Genomic DNA, 25,789 nt, shown 5'->3' with positions numbered 1-25,789 from the left:
CACTGTGAGCCAGACTTCATGATGGTGGCCAACATGGCTTTTGGAGAGGAGCAGGTGGAGAGGAGGAGACTAGAGCTGGTTGTCCATGGAAAAGTAAACAGATGGAAAACAAAAGGGATACAGCAGAGCATATGAGATACTGGAGAACTGGATGGATTTGGTGGGTTTTATAAGAACCGGATGGGTTTTGTGCCGTCTGAAAGGTTTGAGCAATACTTGGCATTCAGCGTACGGAAAAAACCATCCTCTCATTAGAGCCGCTTAGGCGCTGTCATGCTCACAGTATGGGGCATGCAAGGCTTTGGCTAGCCCACTGCTGGGCGAAAGCTGTCCAGGTCTGAATGGCATTGTCCACTGAATGGCTACGTCCATTTGCCCCATATTTTCCCCTCCCCAGTAGCAAAAAGGAGAAGTTTCCTTGTAGGAAATCATCTCATTCGAAAAATTGCAAAGCCCTCAGTTTGCCAGTGATGGGGGGGATTCCCAGACGATTCGGGATATTGTTATGGACAATGCAGCACTTTTGAGGCATGGCTTTACATGTGAGAATGGCTTATAATGTGAGGATGACGTTGTTTGTGGGATCTTTGAAACATGGGGACCTAGCCAGATGCACTGGTTTCATAATTCCCTGTGGCTGTGTACGCACCATATGTTTAAAGGACATTTCACACACACACACACACACCCCCAAAGAATTTTGGGAACTGTAGTTTGCGCCCCACAGAACTGGAATTCTCAGCATCTTTAAACAAACTACAGATCCTAGGATTCCGAGGGTGTGTGTGCTTTAAATGCAGGGGCGTAGTGAGCCGCCGCGACACCCGGGGTGGCAAATTGCCATGCACCCGGGGGTGCGCAGTGCCGCTACATAATGACACATGTGTGTTACGTAACGGTATCGCCGTCCCCCCGCCCCTCCAAAGCCGCGCGCCTCCAGCTACAAACTCCAGGTAGAAAGCCCGCTCAGCGCCGCACTGAGTTTGTAGCTGGAGGGGCGCGGCTTTGGAGGGGCGGGGGGGTGGCGATACCCCGCCATGTAATGACGCATGTGCAGCATCTCGGTGCGCCGAGCGGACTTTTTACCAGGAGGCTGGAGGCTTGGCTTGGGAGTCGCGGGGGTGGGGGCGCCAAGTGGCACCCCCCCGAGTGGAACCTGGGGCGGTCCGCCCCCATCGCCCCCCCCCATTGCAACGCCCCTGTTTAAATGTATTGTGTGTAAGCAGCCAGCTGTGCAGCAGCCTGGGGCATTGTTGGGTAGCTAAACCGCTCAAGGTTCGCATCTGCAGCGCAAAAGTGCCTAAATGTATACAGGACCTCCAGGCAAGGGCTGGAGGAAGAAATTCAGTTCAGGTCACCTACCTAACAGACAGTTTTCAAAACAGTATGTGGACCAACACATGGCTATCCTTTGAAATGTACGTTTCCAACCCCAAAAACTGGGTACCAAAAATGGATACACTAGGAAAAAGCATTTCTAAAAATGCATACAATTAAGAACAACCACAATTACTATATTAATAAGACTGGATATAAACATGCATTATATTGGGAGAAACTGCATGGAAAAATGTGTACGTTAGGAAGAGCTGCGCACTAAAAAGCTGCTGAATTTTTGTGAGGACTTTTGGAATAAATACCTAGATGGCGAACCACCGTTGTGAAAATGTGAACTTAGGGGTGGAATAATGAGAAAGCGGGAGAAACTGGAGCCAAGCGATTCCTCCAACCCATTCTGTAAGCAAACTTTATTAATATTAAAGTTTTTAAAGAGTGGGGAAGTAACAGGAGATCTGGGGCCTGGCAGGAAAGACCTGGAACTCTGGACCCTGGTCCACCCTTGGCTGTGCCAAAGATGAAACAATTGGTGTGGGGAAAATATGGGTGTGTTGTGGCTCTGGTGCAATGCAGTGAGACCCGGCAAGTGGCACATTGGGCTGAGGGTAGACAGTTATGGGATGCCTTGGTGCCTAGTGTCACACACGCCATTCCGGAAGGGAATGAGAGGCTTGTTCATTGATCTACTACAGGCACCCCCAAACTTCGGCCCTCCAGATGTTTTGGACTACAATTCCCATCTTCCCCGACCAATGGTCCTGTTAGCTAGGGATCATGGGAGTTGTAGCCCAAAACATCTGGAGGGCCACAGTTTGGGGATGCCTGGCCTACTAGAACGCAGGCACATTCATGGCAGTGAGGGCAAAGCAAATTGGTCAATTTTCGGTTTCTTTCAGTTTCTCATTTCTCCAGTCCTCCAACATCAGCCTGCAATTTTTTTCTTTTTAAAAAAAGTCTGCATGAAAATGTAGCAGCTTTTTATTGCAATCCTTTGCTGGTATGCACATTTTTCTATGTGCTGTTGCCTAAGGGACCCGTCCTTGCAAACCAACGTTCCCGAATCTAAAGGAGTTTTGCATGGTATCTTCCCTATTATATGCATTTCTGTGCATGCTTTACCCCGGTTTGTACATTTTTGAGCACGTTACTTGGCCGGGGAAATGCATTACCCAATACGGAGAAGGGCGAATTTTGATGTGCGGCTATGTTTGGGTTTGCGCATTGCTTCCCAAAGTGCAAATTAAATGCAAACTGGATCAAATTTCTCCTGCCCCCCCCCCCCGATCCTGATTGTTAGCCCAGAGCTAAAGAATCCTGGCTGAGTGGTAGCCCGAAATTTTGGAGATGAAAGCACACTGGTAGCAGCTCATTCTACATTTCCGATCACATTCTGTCCATCCTCAAAGCAGCCGTTGAAGGTTGTCCCTTAATCTTCCCATTTCACAGAGAGCTGAGGCTGCCAGTCTTGCCAAAATCACTCGTCTGCTGATGACGTAACTGGCATTCGAACCTGAGGTTCCCCTGCTATCATCTGCGAGGTCTTTCTTCTCAGCTTCTGTTCTGCACCTCCGGGTGGGGGCGGCCAAGCGCTGGACGCTTGAACCAGAGCAGGCTCCAGGCCAGGCACTTAAGCCGAAAAAATGCAGGCCTTGAATTGGAGTGGCGACAATTCCAGACGCAAAATATTTTCAGTAAAAACCCTGGCTTTCTCGGAATTCCTGCACGTGAGGGATGAAAGAGGTGGCAGGCGGGCTGGTTTCGGGGTCGGAGCGGAGGCTGTGGGTCAGAAACCTCTGACTTGGCTCTGCTCAGCTCTGGTTGCAAAACAAAGACACCTGTTTGCGAAACAGACGCTTCCAGAAGCTGGAGGGGAGTGGATGAAAGGAGGGGAAGGAACATCTGCATCCAGGGACATAAGCAGAGAAATAGCCCAGGCAGTCTAATGGCTAGAGTGTTGCGTTAAGACCTGGGAGACCAGGGTTCATTGAAGCAACGGACATCGGACTATTAGCGCTGAATGAATGTCAGATTGTAGCAGAAACTCTGTCTTTGTGTGTGTGCAATGGAATCTGAACCGTCTCTCCCCCCACGGGCTAGGGATTCTTGGAAATACCTGTATTAGGAATTCGTAGTTCCAAAATAATTTTTGGTGGTCTGTAGCAGTGGCGTAGCAAGGTCAGGTGGTACCCGGTGCAGAAAATTTCCTGTCACCCCCTCCACACACATTTTTTTAAATATATATTTTATTTTGCCTGCAAAAACAGTTTGACTTTATTTCATATTTTTTTTGTGGAGCCAAAGTTGTTGAGCTATTTTTGGGGAGCCGGAATTGTTGAGCTTTTTGGGGGGGAGCCAAATTTGTTGAGCTTTTTTAGCGCAGCCAGAGTTGTTTAGCGGAGATCACGTGCCTTGCAACGAGGAGTCTGCCTGCCACTCTAGAGCTGACAGTTTCGGAAGCAGGAAGCATGCGCGCGCCAAAGCCACAGCACGCGCCAAAGCCGAACAGCATTTTGTCACCCCCCTCAGAGGTGACACCTGGGGCGAACTGCACCCACCGCACCCACCTCTGGTCTGTAGCCTGCCCTTGTAGTGGAAAGAGGGGAAGAGAGAGTAGCAAATATGTTGACATTTCCCCGTCATTCCCCAAATTAATTTGAGCCCTATTAATCAGCTAGAATCATGATGTTGAGTTGGAATCTCCTTTCTTGGTTTGAGTCCTACCCTCCCAGAGCAGGAGAAAACAAGCTCACTCCATCTTCTGTGTGACAGCCCTTGAGATATTTGAAGATGGCTCTCATTTCTCCTCTCAGTCGCCTCTTTTTCAGGCTAAACTAAACACGCCTAGCTCCTTCAACCTTTCTTCATAAGGGCTTGGCTTCCAGACCCTTGGCCATCTTGGTTGCCCTCCTCTGCACATGTTCCAGCTTGTCAACATCCTTCTTGAATTGTAGCACCCAGAACTGGACACAGTATTCCAGGTGGGGTCTGACCGAGGCAGAATAGAGTGGGACTATGACTTCCCTTGATCTGGACACTTTGGTTGTTGCAACCTAAAATAGCATCAAATAGAGATTCCTTCACTCGCATGGAGGATGAGGCTGCAAGGGGAGTACCAGCTACAACGGAGATGTTCTCCCTCCACTGTTGGAAGCAGTAGATCTTGGAACATCCCTTCAGAGGGGAGAGCTGCTGCACTTAGGTCTTGCTTGCACCTGGTGGGCCACTGTGAGAACAGGAAGCAGCTGAGCTAAATGGGCCTTTGTCCTGATCCAGCTGAGGTTTTCTTGTTTGGGAGGGGGCAGTCAAATCGTGAAGCTGCAACATTTTCTCTGACATGCTACATTTCTACATGCAATGATTCTCCTGAGGGGGTTAGTGTGTGCAGGGGGGGGGCACATTCAGACAGCGCATCCTCCACCCCCATAGACTGAGGATCGGACACAAGAAAGAAGTTAATACTGAGTTAATCTGTGGAACTCACTGACACAAGATGTGAGTTTGCTGGCTTTAGAAGAGGAGGAGGAGGAGGAGGAGGAGGAGGAGGAGGAGGAGGAGGAGGAGGGAATTTCTCTCCATGGCTAAATTAGCCATGATAACCACATGGAAACTCCAGAAAATCAAACCTATAAAATCCAGCAGTGGGGAGCAGGGCTGTTGCCTAATCACCTCCTACTTTGCAGCTGTCCACTCTTGGAAATAGGATACTGGGCCTATAAGGACTCCTGACCTGGTTCAGGTTTTTCTTGAGTTCGTAGAACTAAGCATGCACACGAACGTGCTAGGCATAGACAAATCTGTCTATTTCACATTCTCTCACCTTCTAATCCTGAATTTAGTTCTCCACATATCTGCAGCGATTGGCAATTCTTCTTCAAAAAAAATCAATTTTTTTTTAAAAAAGCAAGCAATGTTGTTTTCTCTAATCAATGCCTTTTTGTGTATACTTCCCAATAACGTCGGCATTTTCGTACACATCGTTAGGTTGGGGAAGTGCATTGTAAAATTCAGAAAAGTTTAAATTCCGCAGGGTGTTTCAGCTCATGGCTGGTTTGAGAAGTGTGAATTAGCTAGTGCGCCTTTAAAACGCAAATTTGCATTTCTACCCGTACTTACTGACATCCCTTTATTTGTCTGGAAACAAACTACCGTAGGATGAGTTTGCTGCCCTAAAGTCACACTTTCTCATGAGGATATGAGATGGGACACCTGCAGGCGATTGTAAGAGGGAGATTTCAAATGGTTCTGGTCGAATTTTGAGGATGGAGGACATGGCAACGAATGCAGCGGCCACACCTGTGATGCTTGAGCCTCAGACTAATGTGGGAAGGGGCTCCAGTCTGGGAGACATCGCCAGTGAGGCTCCCATAACATATATACTTTCAATGCGTAGATGTGAGCCATCTCAGAACGCCTGTGTTCTTCCGTAGCTCAGTTGTACAGCAACGGTTTGGCATGCAGAAGATTCCTGGCTCAGTCACCAAAATCCCCAGCAGCACAGAGTTAAACTGTGGAACTCCCTCCCACATGAGGCAGTGATGGCTTTGAAAAGGATTGAGCAAATTCATGGAGGAGGAGGCTATCAATGGCTATCCTAGCTCCCTTCAGTCCTCTTTGCCAGGCTAAACATGACCAGCTTCCTCAACCATTCCTCATAAGGCTTGGTTTCCAGATCCTTGATCATCTTGGTTGCCCTCCTCTGCACACCTTCCAGTGTGGTGTAGTGGTTAAGAGCGGTAGTCTCGTAATCTGGGGAGCCGGCTTTGCGTCTCCGCTCCTCCACATGCAGCTGCTGGGTGACCTTGGGCTAGTCACACTTCTCTGAAGTCTCTCAGCCCTACTCACCTCACAGAGTGTTTGTTGTGGGGGAGGAAGGGAAAGGAGATTGTTAGCCGCTTTGAGACTCCTTCGGGTAGTGATGAAGCGGGATATCAAATACAAACTCTTCCTCCTCCTCCTCCTCCTCCTCCTCCTCCTCCTCCTCCTCCTCCTCCTCCTCCTCCTCCTCCTCCTCCTCCTCCTCCTCCTCCTCCTCCTCCTCCTCCTTCTTCTTCTTCTTCTTCTTCTTCTTCTTCTTCTTCTTCTTCTTCTTCTTCTTCTTCTTCTTCTTCTTCTTCTTCTTCTTCTTCCAGCTTGTCAACATCCTTCTTAAATTGTGGTGCTCAGAACTGGGCACAGTATTCCAGGTGTGGTCTGATCAAGACAGAATAGAGTGGGACTATGACTTCCCTTGATCTGGACACTAGACTTCTGTTGATGCAGCCTAGAACAGCATTAGCCCTTTTCGCCGCTGCATCACACTGTTGACTCATGTTAAGTTAGTGGTCCACCAAGACCCCTAGATCCTTTTCACATGTACTGCTAGTAAGCCAGGTGTCCCCAATCTTTTATTTGTGCATCTGGTTCTTCTTGCCTTAGTGCAGAACATTACATTTGAAATTCATTTTGTTAAGGTCATTTTGAAAACTGATTCTGTCTTCTGTTGCATTAGCTACCCCTCCCAGTTTGGTGTAAGGCTACCAGACATCCCCATTCATAGCTGCCAAGTTATCCCTTTTTTAAAGGGATTTTCCCTTATGCTGAATAGGCTTCCTCGCGAGAAAAGGGAAAACTTGGCAGCTATGTCCCCATTTCCCGGGGACAGTCCCCAGATTTACAAATCAGTCCCCTGACAAAACCCTATCATTCCTGCTGAAGTTGAAAAGTGTCCCCAGATTCATTGGAAAAAATCTGGTAACCTTAGTTTGGTGTCATCGGCAAATTTGATAAGCATCCCCTCAATTCCTTCATCCAAGTCATTAACTCTCTTTTCTTCAAAGAAGGGGGGGGGCGCACTTTTAGAGGAATTGCTTAACAGTTTAGATCTCGTGCAGGTTCGTGGCTCCATGCGTTGTGTGAAGGATCTTTCCAACATTACCTAGTAACCGATTATTTAAAACCCAATTAACTCACTCAAGCATCGATGCCATTAGAAGTGCCATTAGACTTGCAGAAGAACACCCAGCTGAAAACATTGAAACCAAATGTAGAAAAGAAGGCCATAGTTCAGTGGGGCTGTGTGGGATTCAGCCCCCCCCCAAATTAAATATTTGAGGGGGCTGCCTCCCAAAGTTTATGGGCATTCCCATTCAAGTGGTGTGTGTGTACTGTGTCATGTGATCAATTATGCAGGGCGGGGCTTACCTGGGCCCCCACAAAAAATTATTCATGTTGGCACCCCAAGTGCAGAAGGTTCCAGGTTCAATCCCTGTCATCTACAGGGAGGCTGGAAAGCTGTCCCCTGCCTGGAAAGCTGGAGAGCCCCTCCCTCTGCCAATAGCAAGCTAGCTGCTTGAGAATATGGAGAGGCAGTGTGGTATACTGGTTAGAGCACCGGACTAGGACATGGGAGAGACCGGGGTTCAAATCCCCTCTCATCCATGGAATCCAGTGGGTCCCCTTGGGCCGCTCACTCTCTGCGTAGCCTACCTCAAAAGGCTGTTTTGAGGATTAAATGGGGGGGGGGAGGAAAACTGTGTAGTCCACCTTGAGCTCCTTGAAGGAAACGGTGAGATATAAATGTAGTAAATGAATAAATTGAATGAATGAATGAAGGGATAAAAATGAACTTTTTCGTTTCGGAGAGAGGGAGGGGCGAGGCACGTGGAGTTAGGTGCAGTGGCAGGAGGAGTGGATTGGTTCTGCTGCTGTGTTTGCACCCTGGTTCTCTCCCCATGCCTGCCCCATTTCAGGAACCAGCATCACCCCTTGCCCCACCGCAGTGACCACTTCTGATCGTAGGCAGCACTAAGTGCCTGAGAAATTGTGGGAGGGGGAGTCATTGAACAGCTTCCAGGCGACTCCTCGTGATGCCAGGAACATGTCTGCCAACTCTTCGTTTGCAGATGCCCTGTGCCAAGAGAGCTGATGCGTAGCACAGATCAGAGAGAGGCAAGGTGACACTAGCTAACTTGCAGCGAGTCGTTTTATTAAGGAATCGAAACAGAAAAATATACGGAGACTCCTGAGATAGCAAGCAGTTGCTCAGACTCTCTTGCACTTCCCACTTCACTCCATCCCTCCCATTTCAGGCCCTGTGCCGGATTTATGTATAAGCTAAACAAGCTATAGCTTAGGGCCCCACTCTCTTGGCCACCTCATGAGAAGAGAAGACTCCCTGGAAAAGACCCTGATGTTGGGAAAGATGGAGGGCACAAGGAGAAGGGGACGTCAGAGGACGAGATGGTTGGACAGTGTTCTCGAAGCTACCAACATGAGTCTGACCAAACTACGGGAGGCAGTGGAAGACAGGAGTGCCTGGCGTGCTCTGGTCCAACAACAACAATATATAGGGTGCGTGGACCGGTCACATGGCAACATGTAGCATGCAGCTGCAGACTGCAGTGCAGCACAGTTTGATGTAGTAGGTCAAACTGTTGTCTAATATTAAAGAGTGTGTGTAGACCAGGGGTCAGGAAACTTTTTCAGCAGGGGGGGCGGTCCACTGTCCCTCAGACCTTGTGGGGGGCCAGACTATATTTTGGAAGGAGAAAAAAAAGAGAACAAATTACCCAGAGATGCATTTTAAATAAAAGCACACATTCTGCTCATGTAAAAAACATGCTGATTCCCAGACCGTCCACGGGCCAGATTTTGAAGGCGATTGGGCCGGATCTGCCCCCCCCCGGCCTTAGTTTGCCTACCCATGTTGTAAACTGATGAACCGGCAGCATAAGGGTATGAGTCTTATGCCTACTGATTGATTTCATACATTCAACACAAAAAACAGCGGCAATTTGTTGTTGACAAAGGACAGCTGGACATATAAAGGGCCCCATTACCTTCAGTAGCTTAGAGCCTCATCAAACCCAAATCTGGCCCTGGACAGGCCCTTCCCTCTGTCTACAGTGAGCCCCGAGGGACCCTCTCTGCCTCTGGCTGGCTCTCTTCTCTATTATGTGCATCAAACACAGTGTTCTGGAAGTGGGAGCTGGTAGGCTTTCAGCAGAAACTCTGTGGTGAAGCTGCTAAGTTTGACTCTGTGCTGGGACACCTGCTTGTCTCCCCCTTTTCCTCCTCCTCCAACTCCCAGCTCTTCCCCTCCTCTGGGGTATGTTCGGTTGTCCACCACCAGAAGCTGGGATACAAATCCTCTGATCTTTCCCTGGGGGGGGGGGGCTCTCCTGGTCAGGCAGTTTCTACCACTCCTCCTCAACTAGCCAGTCCCTGGCATCCTGTTTTCTTGGTGAGTCCTGCCTATCTGGCTCTGAGTTTTCTCCATGTTGCCCCATGTGGACCAGAGCCTTGCATTCTTGTGGCTCTGCGCTTCAGAGGTGGATATCTGCCTTCATTTGTCCAAATATGGGCACCGGCTTTTTAATCTAACCGGAAAAGGCTTTGTGCGTGCTCTGGTTACGTGATTCATCAGGCTGGCCAAAGGGGTGAGTCATTTTATTAGATCAAGCCCTCCATCAAAGGAGCGGTAGCAAGGAAGTGTGGACAGTCACGGTATGAGTTGCACCTCAAAGGCTGGTTAAGAAACAGCAGGAAATGGGCTCACACACTCCTCCTCTTCTATATGCCAATTTCATGCCACAGAGCGAAGCTAGTAGACTTTTCACTGTATCTGAAGAAGTGTGCATGCACACGAAAGCTCATACCAAAATAAAAACTTAGTTGGTCTTTAAGGTGCTACTGAAGGAATTTTTTTATTTTACTTCGACCCAGACCAACACGGCTACCTACCTGTAACTAGTAGACTTTTGTTCTCGATCTTTAAAAAGCCACAGTTCTCTGCGACATCCGAACTCACAGACCTGGGATTAATCTACAGTGAGGACAAAGCATGCTGAAACTACAGTTATATCAAGCCACAGTTCCCTGGGTTTGGACGTCATGGGGAACTGTGGTTTGTTTAAAACAGGAAGTGGGTGCTTGCAGTTCCCTCCTCCAGTGTGCAAAAAAGGAAGAGAAAGGGTGGGGGCAGAGTGCAAGCATGAGGTTCATTGATGTACAGGGAAAGTATAGTTTCATATTTGATCTGAATTAGGCTCAGACATTTGATTTCCACAAAAAAACTCAGTTTCAGCTTCATGAAGGGAAATACATTGCAACTGGTGATACAGTTCCATTGGTAATTCCCATAAAACTGCTTTTTTCCTCTTCTTCTTTCTTTTCACACTAAGGGTCCAGAAGAGAAGGAAACGAAGGTATATTTTAAAAAGAGAAGCTGAAAGAAAACTAGATGAAATCAAACATGGCATGATGTTGTCACAGGGAGAACCCTTGAGACGAAGCCTGAAAAAGTGACGCAGCCAGCATTGACAAATGCAAACCATCACGTCTTATGACTCCCAGGTGCATTAGTAACGGGAGGAGAGGATGCTGACCTCTCTCGGTAGCAGCAACCATGTCAAAAAGGAGCTTGTCAGGGTTGGGATGCAGCCATTGTTGAAGCTGGGCTGCCTTTGCAAAGGACATTGAAAAGTTGCTGTCTAGTCGAGCTTGCTTGGGGCCACAGCTTAGCAAGAGAGTGCCTGGCCCACATATGGATGATCCCAGGTTATTTCTGGCACCTCCAGTTAAAAGGGTCTCTGGTAGCAAGACAGGGGAACTCCTCATCTTGAGAACCTGAAGATGCACTGGCAAAGTAGACAGTTCTGGACTAGATGCATTTGTGGTCTGACTGGGTACAGAACAACTTCCTCTGTTCATGGGATAGGTTTCCTTCTGGAATCACTAACCCCCACCTCCTCCAACCCAGTGCCCACAAAACTAGGCAATCCATTATTGATACAGGGCAAACAGGAGCACAAGACTCTTAAACTCAGGGTTGTGGGTTCGAGTCCTGTGTCGGGCAAAATATTCCTGCCTTGGTGGGGGTCGGACTAGATGACCCTCGGGGTCCCTTCCAACTCTACAATTCTATGATGGTAGGAGATGCCCTGCTTAGGAATCTCACGAGGAATCATATAGGGAAAGGTGGAAGGAAGTGGGTCTGTTTAGCCCAGAGGAGGGAAGATTGAAAGGTGACAATATCACTCTCAATCTCTCTCCACGTACCTGAAGGGCTGCCACACAGAAAAGGGCAAAAGGCTGCTCTCTTCTGCCTCCCAGGGGGCAGGACTAGATCACTAGATTACATTGCAGGAGGATAGAGTTCGGTTGAGCATTAGTGGAAACGTCCTGACAATGGAACCAATTTCCTGGTGGGCTCTTCAAGTAGAATCCAGAGGAGCATCTGTGGGAGATTCTGAAACTCCAGATTTTCTTCACTGAGCAGGAAGGTAGCACACTATATGACTTGCAAGGTCCCCTCCAACCTTCAGGTTCTATTGATTCATCTTCAGATCGCATAGAGATTGCCTTATTTCACCCCTTTGCTCTCTGCCCTCAGGGTCCCTTCCAGCTCTCCAATTCTACAATTCCATAAGACGTGTGAGCTTGCTTTTAGTGGGCGATCTCATTTAGATTAGGTCTGATTTGAGACAGACAAACTCTCATCTCCTCATCGACACAAAGAAGCCTTTCTCTTTTCTGATCTTTCATATTTGCCAGAGTTGAAAATCCCTGCTCCCAACAATATGTTTGTGGAGAACTGCAGAATAGCCAATGCTCTTGAAGACAGAGGTGCAGATACTGTTTGTAGTTGTGTATCCAAAAAAGATTTATTTTGATACTGTACTACGCTGAAATGTACTACACTTGCCACCCTCTCTTGCCACAGCAGTGTGGCACATCACACCCTTTGAGAGCCACTGCTCAATTCTTCTTGCTTCTACTTAAATGGGAGGGAAAGGAGAGGGGCAAGGAGGCAGGAAAGTTGTTGCCTTGAGGGTGCTGTCCTTTTAAAAATATTGCTGCTGGATCTCCCTTGATACCAGGAACGACCTTGCAGTACCAAAGTCTGAGGCATGTCTCCTAGGAGTGTCAAAGGCAGATGCTGGAGAAGGGTGGATTTCTTGTTGACACACTGAAGCTTGCTGGACTGATCGATCTGGAGGGAGGGAAGACCGCTGAAATGAGGGAGGCTGGTTCCTGTGGAAGATGATGGCATTGGAAAGCATCGGGAAACATTAGGAAGAAGGTTTTGACAGTAAGAATTGTTCGGCAGTGGAACGGTCTCCCTCAGAAGGTGGTGGACTCTCCTTCCTTGGAGAGTTTTTAAGCAGAAGTTGGATGGTCAGGGATTCTGTAGTTGTGATTCCTGCATTTCAGGAGGTTGGACTAGATGACCCTTGGGATCCCTTCCACAGTTCTGTTATTCTAGAAGTGCAGTGGTGATAATGGTGGAGTTAGTAAGAGCAGCCCAACGAGGACAGGGTGTGAGACATCTCCATGCAGAAACGAACGCAGCACATTTGGGGGAAGCATCTAGATATTGTGTTTGTTGTAGTATGATTCTTTTAACCACATTGGCTGTGGGCACGGGGAGCACGATTTGCATGTTCTGTTCCAGGCGCCAAAATGTCTTGGAATTAGGGATGAGTGGAATGGAACCGTTCCATTCCATAATTGTTCTGGGATCCTGGCGCTCCGTCGGTTCTCCTCCTCTCAAATTCAAATCAGAAACAATGGATGTCAGAATGTCAGGATGGAACAATTGCCATCGCTATTATTATTATTTATTTGTAAGCTTAAATACAAATTTCAATTTCACAATTGCACTATTTGGGGGACTGGTCAGGGTGACCGAAGAAATGCAAATTTTGAAGATGAGCCTACAACAATCTCAGAGCGGGATAAAAAACCGTTCTTGGTCCTTCTTAATCCCTCAGATGATGAGCATGCTAGTCCCCAAGTCACAAAAGCCGCTGCCCCCTCCTCTGTATCTTTCCCCCTTGGTAGCAGTTCAGGCCCCCTCCATTCTGTGCCTCGCTCTGAGAAAGGACCCCTTTGGCCCATGCGAAATCTAGATGCATATTCCCCATCAACACCAGACAGCTGGGACTGTGCAGTGTGGGGACCACCAGGTCTCCCCATTGGTCCTGCGAGGGCATTTTGGCCAAGTCCTGCCCACCTTCGCCTACCCCTGGTGTAATATATGTGGACTGGGCTTTGCAAGTGCCAAGGATCAGCTGGGGGTTGGACTGGATGGCCCTTGTGGTCTCTTCCAACTCTACAATTCTATGATTTGCAAAGCACCTTGCCTTCAGCGGCATAGTCTGATTTCAAACCACATTGGGCCAAAGTAGGTCACCTTGGGTCAGGTGAATGACAGGTGGGAAGCCCCTCCCTCCTGTCAAACTTGGATCCGTGGGGGTTCCCAAACCCTGCTCCAAAGGATACTTGTCTTATCCGGATCTTGGAACGTGAAGTGGGCGCAGGTACATTGCATCACCTTAATTGCCTCTCTTGGCCAGACAGGGGAATGGGCACAATTCTAGCTTTCTTCTAGCTTCTGCATACTGTTGGGTAGGGACAGAGGAGAAATATATTCTGTTTACATTCTAATGTGAAGCTGCCTGGCTTGCTCTTCTGGAACTAGGAAGCAGATGAGAAAAATGGCTACCTTTGAAATTTGCAGTTCTCTGAATTTTGTGGTGCATTTCGGAAGATTCAGAACAGCAAAATTTCTCAAATAGTGCATGTTGACCTATGGAACTCGCTCCCACAAGAGGTAGTGCTGACCACCAGCTTGAATGACTTTAAAAGAGGATTGGACAAATGCATGGAGGAGAGGGCTATCAGTGACTAGGATGAATATTAGGAAAAGTCAGCACTATTTTTCTAGAGAAAGTGGTGCCAGAAATCAGCATGAATCCCTCCTTCTTTTTCTTAGAATGGCAATGGCACCCACCTGAGAGGTGTCAGAACCAAGTTCCTGTGAGTTCCCGCTGGGAATAAGCCCTGGGGAAAGTGTTCACAAAAATGCGTATGTTAGTGAAAGTAGCTTTTTAAAATGCATCATATTAGGGAAAATTTGCTAGCAAAAATGTGTTAGAATCTTCTTGAAGACAGATGTGGAAGTGGGACGAACAGAAATCAAAGATCTGGAGAATGAGAAATTGAGAGAAGCCAACATTGCCAAGGCTTATCCATCCCTAGTGGAGTAACTCATCAAAAAGTTGTGCCGCGCTTGGATAACTTGCTGGTGGCTTCTATCAGAGACTCAGTGCTTGGAGGAAGCATGAGGACAGGTGTAGGCAAAAACATCTGGAGGGCACCAGGTTGGAGGATGTGGAGCTTGCTTCGTGTGTGTAAAGCTGATTACCCCACTTCCTTCCTCCGCTTGCCATATGGAACCTTCTGCATGCAAGGCAGATGTCCTGCCACTCAGCTATGATCATCCCCCAGATGGTTGTAGGTGATGGGCTTCTGCCATCCTGGCCACTGTGCCTTGCTTACTTAGAATCATAGAATCATAGAGTTGGAAGAGACCACAAGGGCCATCCAGTCCAACCCCCTGCCAAGCAGGAAACACCATCAAAGCATTCTTGACATATGCCTGTCAAGCCTCTGCTTAAAGACCTCCAAAGAAGGAGACTCCACCACCACACTCCTTGGCAGCAAATCCCACTGTCGAACAGCTCTTACTGTCAGGAAGTTCTTCCTAATGTTTAGGTGGAATCTTCTTTCTTGAAGTTTGAATCCATTGCTCCGTGTCCGCTTCTCTGGAGCAGCAGAAAACAATCTTTCTCCCTCCTCCATATGACATACTTACTCAGTACCACAGCTGGTTTCCTATATCCCCGTGTCCATTACCAGAGAGCATTGGCTAGGTCTGTTGTGTGGGTCTCCCTGTTGTCTTGCAAATAAAAACGGATACTGTCTGGGTCTGTGCATTGCAGGGGGAGACCTGCAGTGCTGATCTCCTGTTTTTCTGGGAAGCTAGTCTGCCATTATTCACTTTCTCGTGGAGACCTGCTTCCAAGCAACCTCAGGCTTTCCTGGAACACCAATTCAAAGCCACATCTTTAGCCCAAACTTTGTTCTTTTTGTAAAGCACAGGATGCTTTGCAAAAATGAAGGGACAAGTCCCTGACCCCAAAGGGCTTACAATCCAAAATCCCTGAGCTTTACAATCTCTCAGCCTGCTCCATCTGCTGCGCAGTTTTCAATGAGATTGTTTTATTGCACATTTTCATTGTGGATGCTTATAATGTCAATGTTTTACTGGGCTTGTGCATTTTAACAGCTGAGGTTAATATTTTTAGCATTTGTGGAATTTGCAAAGCCTTTCCTATCGGAAGAAGGATGAGTCCCTCCACTACTTTGCCAATGGGACGCAGCCACACATGCCCTTCTGTAGATTTACAAAAGGAAAAACACACACCAATAAATAAATTTTAGAGAGGGGAAAGGTTAGACGCAGATGCACAAAGCATTAAAAGAAACAACCAATGCCCCTTGTGCTCTGCTCCCCCTTTCTTCCTGCCCAGGGTGGCCCTGACCTCTACCTGCCCCTCAGAGCCAGTGGAGGTGGTCCTTGATGGGGCAGACTCCCCTCCACCTCACTTGCTCTCCAGCAGCTGCCATGAGCTACCCAAAGGAGGAGGTCGGCAGCAGCAGCCATAGAGAGGCCACAGGATCCTCTCTTGTGGCCACTGCAGCCACAGCTGCCACTTAGGACAAGCACCGGCTCATCCTTCTCCCGGAGCTCATCGGCACTGGAGCTGGCAGGGGAAATACGGACATTCTGCGTCCAGGATCAAATCAGAAGCTGGGGTGACTTTCGTAATTCCAGGACTGTCCCTGGGAAATAGGGGCACTTGGAGGGTTTGCCTCATGTAACCAGGGCCAGATTTAGGTTTGATGAGGCCCCAAGTTACTGAAGGTGATGGGGCCCTCTGTATGTCCAGCTGTCCTTTGTCCACAACAAATTGTCGCTGTTTTTCGTGTTGAATATATGCTATATGGTAATTTATGGACCTAATAGGTATCTCAAGCCATTTGCCCTTGTTGCCATCCAACTAGTCCATGTAGGCACTCTCTCTATATATATAGAAATGAGCAAACCCGTGATATTTTAGGGAGCAGGCTAGCAGGCGGGGCCCATGACTTACATCATAGGAGCCTACACAACACACAAACACTGTTGCTGTTGGGTTTTATTTTATGTGTTTTTTATCTTATATTCTTACCTTCCAAGTTCCGGACTGCAGAATCCGGGACCGGCAGCCATTTTACACCGGACGTTGCGTCGATGTAACTTCCGGTGTTGCTTTGCCCTTCTATGGGCACCCAAAATGGCCGTCGCCGGCTTCAAAAGTTGCTTGTACGCATGTCAGGAAGTGTGCCGACGCAACTTCCGGTGTCGCTTCGCCCATCTATGGGCACCAAAATGGCCGCCGCCAACACCGGAAGTCACGTCTATGCACTTCCGGACATGCGCAGATGCGACTTTTGAAGCTGGCAGCGGCCATTTTTGGTGCCCATAGAAGGGCAAATCGGAAAGAAGAAAAAATGGCCGCCGGCAGGAGAAAATAATGGAGAAAAACGGGAGACTAAGTGATACAGGTGACCACCGGGAAAAGGTAAGAAAAAAGGGGTTTCCCCGGGGAAAACGGGAGACTTGGCAGCTATGCTTATATTTTGGAAATGTACATCCATATTTTTTCCTTTAATTTTTTGGGGGGGCCCCAAGAGAGTGGGGCCCTAAGCTATAGCTTGTTTAGTTTATACATAAATCTGGCTCATGCTCATGCTGTCAGTAGTCCCTGTTCACTGCCTCTTTCCCATCTCTGATTCCTCTCTCTCCCTACCAGTAAGCACCACGTTGTTTGAGAACTGCACCGGGTGTGTCATGTGTTCGGAGGACAACGGATGCATCTCCTGCCAGCAGAGGCTCTTCCTGCTCATCTGGAGGGACGGGATCCGGCAGTACGGTGCCTGCGTCCACGCCTGTCCACCGGGATACTTTGGGGTGCGAGGCCAAGAGGTCAACCGTTGCATTAGTAGGTGGCTGATTACGCAAGCGGGTCTCTCCTATCCCTATGGGGCTCTGGCCTCTCTGTTCTCTGGAGGTTGCAACTGGGGAGGGGAATTCCAAAGCCAAACTACCTCGTTTTCATTTCCCAAAATGCAAAAACGTGATTAATAGGGGAAAGTATACAGAAAAATGCACATGTTGTTTAAACACCATACAAAAATGCATTATAATGGGCAGAACTGTTTGCCAAACTGTGTATATTTCATGACAAATACATGGGAAAGCATATTAATTTTTATAGAGAAGAAATAGTAACAACAACAACAACAACAACAACAACAACAACAATGTGATAGCAAACTGATGAACTGATAAATAAGGGGAACTGAACTTACAAGCTGCAAAATGCAAACCTGGAAGAAAATGAAATTGGCAGATTCCTCCATCACTCGGTCCAGTATACCTGAAGGAGCGTCTCCACCTCCATCGCTCTGCCCGGACACTGAGGTCCAGTGCCGAGGGCCTTCTGGCGGTTCCCTCGCTGCGAGAAGCCAAGTTACAGGGAACCAGGCCAGAGGGCCTTCTCGGTAGTGGCACCCGCCCTGTGGAACGCCCTCCCACCAGATGTCAAAAAGAAAAATAACTACCAGACTTTTAGAGGACATCTGAAGGCAGCCCTGTTTAGGGAAGCTTTTAATGTTTAATAAATTAGTGTAAGGGACCCAGGTGGTGCTGTGGGTTAAACCACAGAGCCTAGGGCTTGCTTTTTTTATATAATGATTTTTATTGATTTTACAAAATGAATAAAGAACATACAATATATATTGTCCACCTTCTTCTAATCCCCCTCCCCGAGCCCCCTCCTGCCACGCGAGAGTCCCATGGAAAGGGCTTGCTGATCAGAAGGTCGGCGGTTCGAATCCCTACAACGGGGTGAGCTCCTGTTGTTCGGTCCCAGCTCCTGCCCACCTACCGGTAGCAGTTCGAAAGCACATCAAAGTGCAAGTAGATAAATAGGGACCGCTCCGGCGGGAAGGTAAACGGCGTTTCCATGCGCTGCTCTGGTTCGCCAGAAGCAGATTTGTCATGCTGGCCACATGACCTGGAAGCTGTCTGCGGACAAACGCCGGCTCCCTCGGCCTATAGAGCAAGATGAGCGCCGCAACCCCAGAGTCGGACATGACTGGACCTGATGGTCAGGGGCCCCTTTACCTTTACCTTAAATTAGTGTATTTTAATATTTATGTTGGAATATTATTATTAAAATAATAGAATCATAGAATTGTAGAGTTGTGGGAGTTCTGTTGCTGTGGGCAGTGGGTTGGAGATTTTCAGGAAGAAATAAATATACGTATGGCAAGGTGTTGCTGACCTCCCTCCCTCTCTCCCACTTTATTCTCTGTTGTCCCGTGCAGAGTGCAGGTCGCCCAGCTGCGACAGCTGCTTCAGCAAAGACTTCTGCATGAGATGCAAAGAGCAATTCTACCTGCACAAAGGCAAATGCTTCAGTTCGTGTCCCCAGGACACTGTGGTCCAGCACAGCACCCGGGAATGCCAAGGTAAGCCAAGCAAGGAGTAGCGAAGAGCCCACCCCAGGCTCTGTTAGGGATGCTTATCAGTCACTTGTCACTCAAAGGTCTCCAAGTGACTTACATTAAATAAAAATGTATACACATACATTAGGGTTGCCGTATTTCAGAAAGCGAAAATCCGGACACAAAGTTGTTGAGCTTTTTTGGCAAAATCTCCAAAAATAAAATTAGGTTTCTGAGGTGTTTTTAAGGAAACTTGCCAAAAATTCTACATCAGGCATAGGCAAACTCGGCCCTCCAGATGTTTTGGGACTACAACTCACATCATCCCTGACCACTGGTCCTGTTAGCTAGGGATGGTGGGAGTTGTAGTCCCAAAACATCTGGAGGGCCGAGTTTGCCTATGCCTGTTCCACATTTTGGCTGATTATCAGAAATTACACCCCGACACAATTTTCAGTGGACGAACCCCAACTAGGTCCAGGAAATTCCAGGCATATGGCAACCCTACGTACATAATATCCTAGGGGGGGGGGGGAAGGGAGGATATCATATAATACAGTGGTACCTCGGTTTATGAACACAATTGGTTCCGGAAGCCTGTTCATAAACTGAAGCGTTCATAAACTGAAGCGAACTTTCCCATTGAAAGTAATGGAAAGTGGATTAATCTGTTCCAGACGGTCCGTGGAGTACTTAAACTGAAGCGTTCATAAACTGAAGCGAACTTTCCCATTGAAAGTAATGGAAAGTGGATTAATCTGTTCCAGGCGGTCCGTGGAGTACTTAAACTGAAGTGTTCATAAACTGAAGCGAACTTTCCCATTGAAAGTAATGGAAAGTGGATTAATCCGTTCTAGATGGGTCCACGGAGTACTCAACCTGAAGCGTACTTAACCCGAAGCATGGGTGTAATTGGTTCCAGAAGTCTGTTCATAAACTGAAGCGTTCATAAACTGAAGTGAACTTTCCCATAATGGAAAGTGAATTAATCCGTTCCAGATGGGTCAACGGTGTTCATAAACCGAAAATTCATAAACCGGGGTGTTCATAAACCGAGGTTCCACTGTACACTGATGTTTCATAGGCAGGGGTGCCTTTCAGCCTTCCACGACAGAGGAGAACAGAGAAGCCTTGTGGTCCTATGGCCACAACTGACACGTGATTGGCTAGACCAGCAACTTCTGCTCTGTCCACGATGGAACGTGCGATATGGAGAGTAGACCCTGCTGACAAATCTCTGATGACAAAATCTTGCTGTAAATTAGGGCTGCCACATGCTGAAATAACTGCATGTGTTATACAGTTCCATCAGTCAATACAAAGGTGGTGTTAAGAGGAGAGGACCGGTTCGTAATCACACTGTTCAATGTTGGAGTCAACTCTTTATTAGCAAAAACGTGATCTCCACAGACTCGGGTGGGTGGCAGGCCTAATAAGCACAGCACCCAATCCCTGGTGGTCTTACTCCATGAAAATCAGTTGCCGAGACTGAAAGTCCCTGCCTCCTCACAGCTGCCTAAGTCCCCTCCTCTCCAGGGCTTTCCTCAAGCAATCTGAGACTGTGCCTGTGTGCAGACAACCTCTCCTCTACCCTCTTCACACCTCTTCTGGTTCTGGGGTGCAAGCAGGAAGGGGAGACACCCATGACTCTTCAGCCAGACCAATCTCTGCCTCTGCCTCCCTCCTCCTGTTCTCAGTCCACGCTTTAGGACTTCTCTCTGCAACAGACTCCTCCAGTTCACTAAGCCCAGTCTTCTCCCTCGGATCACTTATTGTCATTCATTCATTCATTGAATTTATATACTGCCCTATGCCCAGAGGTCTCAGGGTGGTTCACAGAAAAGATCACAATATATAAAATCAAAATAAGAACAATAACCCAATAAACACCCCCCCCCCAAAAAAGAGCCACATTTTAAAAGTGTATAGGATGTCAGTCAGGTCAACCAAAGGCCTGGTTAAAAAGAAATGTTTTTTGCCTGGCGCCTAAAGGTGTACAATGAAGGCACCAGGCAAACTTCCCTGGGGAGAGCATTCCACAGACGGGGAGCCACTGCAGAGAAGGCCCCGTTCTCGTGTTGCCACCCTCCGGACCTCTCGAGGAGGAGGCACACGAAGGAGGGCCTCAGAAGATGATCTGAGGGTCTGGGTAGGTTCATAGGGAAAGAGGCCGTCCTTGAGGTATTGTGGTCCTGAGTCGTTTAAGGCTTTATAGGCACCAGCACTTTGAATTGGGCCCAGAAACTCATTGGTAGCCAGTGCAGTTGGATGGTAGCCAGTGCAGTTGGCTCACTGGAAGGACAGATCGTGAAGCTGAGGCTCCAATACTTTGGCCACCTCATGAGAAGAGAAGAATCCTTGGAAAAGACCCTGAGGTTGGGAAAGATTGAGGGCACTAGGAGAAGGGGACGACAGAGGACGAGATGGTTGGACAGTGTTCTCGAAGCTACGAACATGAGTTTGACCAAACTGCGGGAGGCAGTGCAAGACAGGAGTGCCTGGCGTGCTATGGTCCATGGGGTCACGAAGAGTCGGACACGACTAAACGACTAAACAACAACAACAACAACAACAACACAGCAGTTGGACCAGGATCGGTGTAATATGCTCAAACCGTCTTGCTCCAGCCAGCAACCTGGTCCACCACGAACCCCCAGCTGGTTCCCCCCACCATTCCTCCATGTCCAACCAATCCCTTACAGGTGGTGAACTTCAGGTGTGTGGGCCACATGCAGCCCCCAGGATCTTCTTATCCGGCCCATGGAGTGTCTCTAGGCCATGGAAGGAAACATGGCCCTTGGGTTCTCTGCTGCTTCGAACAATCTTGGACTTTGATGGACAAAGGTCAAACCAAGCCGGCTTCCTATATTCTGACATGGTGATTGTGGGTTTTTCTTTAAAGCCCTAAATGGCCTTGGTCCCGTATACCTGAAGGAGCGTCTCCACCCCCATCGTTCTGCCTGGACACTGAGGTCCAGCTCCGAGGGCCTTCTGGCGGTTCCCTCGTTGCGAGAAGCCAAGTTGCAGGGAACTAGGCAGAGGGCCTTCTCGGTGGTGGCGCCTGCCCTGTGGAACGCCCTCCCATCAGATGTCAAAAAGGAAAACAGCTACCAGATTTTTAGAAGACATCTGAAGGCAGCCCTGTTCAGGGAGGCTTTTAATGTTTAACAAATTAGTGTATTTTAATGCTTCTGTTGGAAGCCGCCCAGAGTGGCTGGGGTATAAATAATAAATTATATTATTATTATTATTATTATTATTATTATTATTATTATTATTATTATTATCATTATTATTTTCTTCCTATCTCACCCCTGCCAGAAAAGTGTGAGGTGGGTCCCTGGGGCAGCTGGAGCCCCTGCAACAACCAAGGGCGGACGTGCGGCTCCAAGTGGGGCTCGACGACCCGGGTCCGCGAGGTCCTCAGGCCCAGCAAAGATGATGCGGCCGCGTGCCAGACGCTCTCCGAGTCCAGGAAGTGCCGCTTGAAGAAGATCTGCCCAGGAGGTGAGGTGCAGAGGGAGGGGGGTAGCTCTGCTATGGGGAGGGGGCAAAGAGACTTGCCAGCATTTCTGAATCCCAAACAGGGCTGGGAAACCTCTAGTCCACAGCAGAAGTTTAGCTCGCTAATAGATCCATTTCAGCCCAAGAGGCAATTTCCCCCAAACCACACCCACCTGCAGTGCCAGATTTACATATAAGCTAAGCAAGCTATAGCTTAGGGCCCCAATCTCTTGGGGGCCCCCCAAAAACATTTAAAGGGGAAAAAACTGGATGTACATATACCGGCCCTGGCCACCTGCCAATCAAATGACATCATCTGGTGATGTCACTGGATTGGGAGGTGCAAGGACTTCAGTTCTGCATTGGCTGTACAGGGCAGTTCCTGTCACCACTCCCCTGCGGGGTGCTGTGAAATTCGTCTCCGTTTGCACTGAAAGGCAGTCTCCCCTGCCTCCCACTTTCTCGAATGCTCTGTGGTCCGAAAGTTCACACTGCTCCGAATTTTGCCAATGCAGTTTTCCAGTCGGGACACTTGTGTGCATAGCTGCCAAGTCTCCCGTTTTCCCCGGGAAATTCCCGTTTTTCCAGCTGTTCCTAGCTGAAAAAACGGGGTCTTTTTTTGTTTTTCCTCGGTTTATTCTAGCGCGGTGACCATTTTGGAACTGGGCAAAGCAGCATCAAAAGTCACTTCTGAGCATGCTCCGCCCAGTTCCAAAATGGCAGCAGCGCTACTTCCAGTCTGCTATTTCCGGTCCGGTCCCTTATTTCTCTGACAGCAACTTGGCAGGTATGCTTGTGTGAAAGAAAGAGCATTTTAGAAGCTGAGTGGTATTGAGATTCCTACAATTCATTAAATAAACAGAGAATGCACTACAAAGCAAGGCAAGGACATTTTAAAGAACACAAGCGTCCCTCAAGACTCACCAACGGGGAATTGCAAAACAATAATGGATGGCGGCAGACCATCCCTAACAGGAAACAGAACAAGATGCAGGTTGGTGGCCAGGGGGTGGGCAAGGAGGCTAAGCAACCTCTTCCCCATCCCATAATTCTTCCACTCCCATGGGCAGGATGCTGCTAAGGCTGGCAAAGTCGAGATCTCTGGATGGAATAACGCTGTTAACCGAAACTGCTTTTAGATGGCTTAAATAGTGTCCTCAGAATGCTGTAAATGTTTTATTGTTTTAAGACCAGCACTGCTTCCAGGTTCTCGCTCTTTTCCGGTGAGATTCAGTTGCACACTGGCATGTTCAGGTTGCAGAATCGCAGTTGATTGGGACTTCTTGCAATAAATAAAGCCCTTTGACGCAACTGTCGTCTAACCTCCCTGCAAACTGACTGGAGCAAATGCTTGCTAAATTGCCAGCATCATCTAATCTTGTTGCAAACACAACAGGGCAAATGCTCAGCAAATAGGGTGTCTGGAAGCACCCTAAGGACTCGTAGGGCTGTTCATGACCTGATCTGCTATAAAATGCTAATTTAGATAGTATTGTGGTACACTAGAAGTCATCAAACCATCTCATGCTTTCCTTCCTGCCCCCCCCAGCAGTTATTTCCTACACATATTTTTGCACCAGTGAGGAGGTTTGCTACTACCTCTAAATCCACATCTGAAACTAAATTATTTCTGCGGAGCCTAGAAATGATATTTTCAGTGCTAATAGTAATGTGTATCCCAAGAGCTTCTGTTTTTTGTCCGTGGCATGAACTAAACGTGATTCTGGTTTTGCCTTTCAGAGAAGAAGGAAAACAAAAAGAACGGAAAAAGGGAAAGAAAACAGAGGAGGAAGAAAAAGCTGGAATCTCTCATGGTTATTTAATCGCCGTCAGATCAAGTGGAAATGTCAGGGAGGGGAGCAGTACATGAGGCAGTCCAGCAGGGGGCATCCTAGTGGACGGAAAAAAGACCTTCTTTCTCTGCCTCTGCGAGGTTCCTTCCTCATCTATTTTTGCATTGTTGTTGTTTTTCCATCTTTTCCATCCAGATCACGTTGCACAATCCTTCTTTCGAGAAAGAGAGAAAAGGAAGCATTTGCGGCCTGTCAGATGTTTCCCCTTTAGAGGTCCTAATTTGTTGCCACACACACACATCTCCCTCCTCACCCTCAGATTGCCGGGATGTTCATGAAGCGGCACAGACAGTATGGAAAAGAACGCTGGGGCCGTACGGCATTGTGTCGCTGACACTCCCTGCACAGCCTTCGTTGAACTGGAAAGGCACCCCAGAGGGATTCAGAGAAGAGCAAAGAAGGAGGACGTCTCCCAAAGGATGGAAAGAGGCTGTCATTCAAAGGTGGAGCACCTGTTTGGGGCTGGGAAAGCCCTCTCGGCCTGAAGCCCCGGAGAGCTGCTGCTGGTCAGTGTAGACAAGCTGAGCTAGATGGACCAATGGCCTGACTTGGTATGAGGCAGATTCTTTTATGTTCCAGAGGCGGCAAGGCACCCTGACTCAAAGGTCCGTGGCTTGTAGGCTTGTGTTTATCTCCTTCCAAAGCAATGCGAATATACCACAGATGTTCACAAGTGGGTGGAAAACCAACTCTCCTGGCTTTCCCAAATGGGCTGACCCAACTGCCTTGCACCCTTTGCCTGGGAGCAGGCGAGCTCACCTAGCAGAACTGATGAACAGAAGAAGCTGGCCAGGATCCGGCGTATCTTTCCTCCTAAGAAGAGGCCGGAAAGACTTTAGATGCGTTTGCTAGGCTGCCATGCAATGCTTCCCTCCTCTCTCTCTCCCGCCTCCCTTCCCCACTTGGAACCCATAAAGGCAGGATCCTCTCTGCACAGATGCCAAAGCGGATTGCCGGGAGTATCTCTTGATCTCCGCCTTCTTCGCGCAGGAGGAGTTGTGATGGCTGGGCAGTTGACAGGGGCTCACTGATGCTTGTGGAGAGTCCAGCAAGCCAAGCCCTAGACGTCCAGGTCCCCCTCTGTGCTGCTACTCCAGCACACTTTCGTTGGAGAGAGTCTTGCTGCAGCCAGGACGCAAGATGCCTCCATGTCAAAGAAGTCTTTGAAAGGCCTCCAGTGGTTTCTGTCCATTCAGGCGACCATGAGGGGTGCATGAATATCCCCCCAATGTTGTTCTTCCATTTGTTTTTGGCATTAATAACACCACTCCTTTCGTTGTTTATTGAAATGGCAGTTGTTTTGTTATTCACTTGCAAAAAAATATCCTTTCTTTTGCAGGCTTTCCTTCCTTTCCTCGTTTGCTGTGGCTTGGGCCCCAAATTTGGAGCAGTGGCAAAAGAGCTTCATTTCATTGGCTGCATCTTCCCAGCAACCCTTGCTTTATTTTCCCAGAATGCCCCTGGATGTCGTGTCATTCTGGAGCAAGGGGAGAGGAGTGTCAGGTACCATTAAATGACCTGGAATGATGCAACACCCAGGGCATTCTGGGAAAATAAAATGTCTCCTGTTTCCACTGCCGGAACTTCACACATACCCCTGAATGACACACAAGGAATGAGTGCCTATGGCAGGGTTTCCCAAACTTAGGTCTCCAGCTGTTTTGAGACTACAACTCCCATCACCTCTAGCTAGCAAGACCAGTGGTCAGGGA

General features: G+C 48.3%; 1 protein-coding gene across 1 annotated transcript in view; it reads left to right on the top strand.

Moving 5' to 3' along the window:
* Nucleotides 1-25,366, top strand: part of RSPO4 (R-spondin 4) — a 31,017-nt gene extending 5,651 nt beyond the window's left edge. Inside the window, exons 3-6 of the mRNA XM_035124282.3 lie at nt 17,022-17,210; nt 18,601-18,744; nt 22,042-22,227; nt 23,965-25,366. Coding sequence (XP_034980173.1) covers nt 17,022-17,210; nt 18,601-18,744; nt 22,042-22,227; nt 23,965-24,047 — 602 coding nt within the window. The 3' untranslated portion in view covers nt 24,048-25,366. The remainder of the gene's footprint in view (nt 1-17,021; nt 17,211-18,600; nt 18,745-22,041; nt 22,228-23,964) is intronic.
* Nucleotides 25,367-25,789: the final 423 nt, after the last annotated feature.

This window comes from Zootoca vivipara, chromosome 7, assembly GCF_965207765.1.
Source record: "Zootoca vivipara chromosome 7, rZooViv2.hap1.1, whole genome shotgun sequence".
Classification (NCBI taxonomy): domain Eukaryota; kingdom Metazoa; phylum Chordata; class Lepidosauria; order Squamata; family Lacertidae; genus Zootoca; species Zootoca vivipara.
The sequence above is the reverse complement of the archived record's forward strand: the minus strand, read 5'-3'. Positions and strand labels throughout refer to the sequence as shown.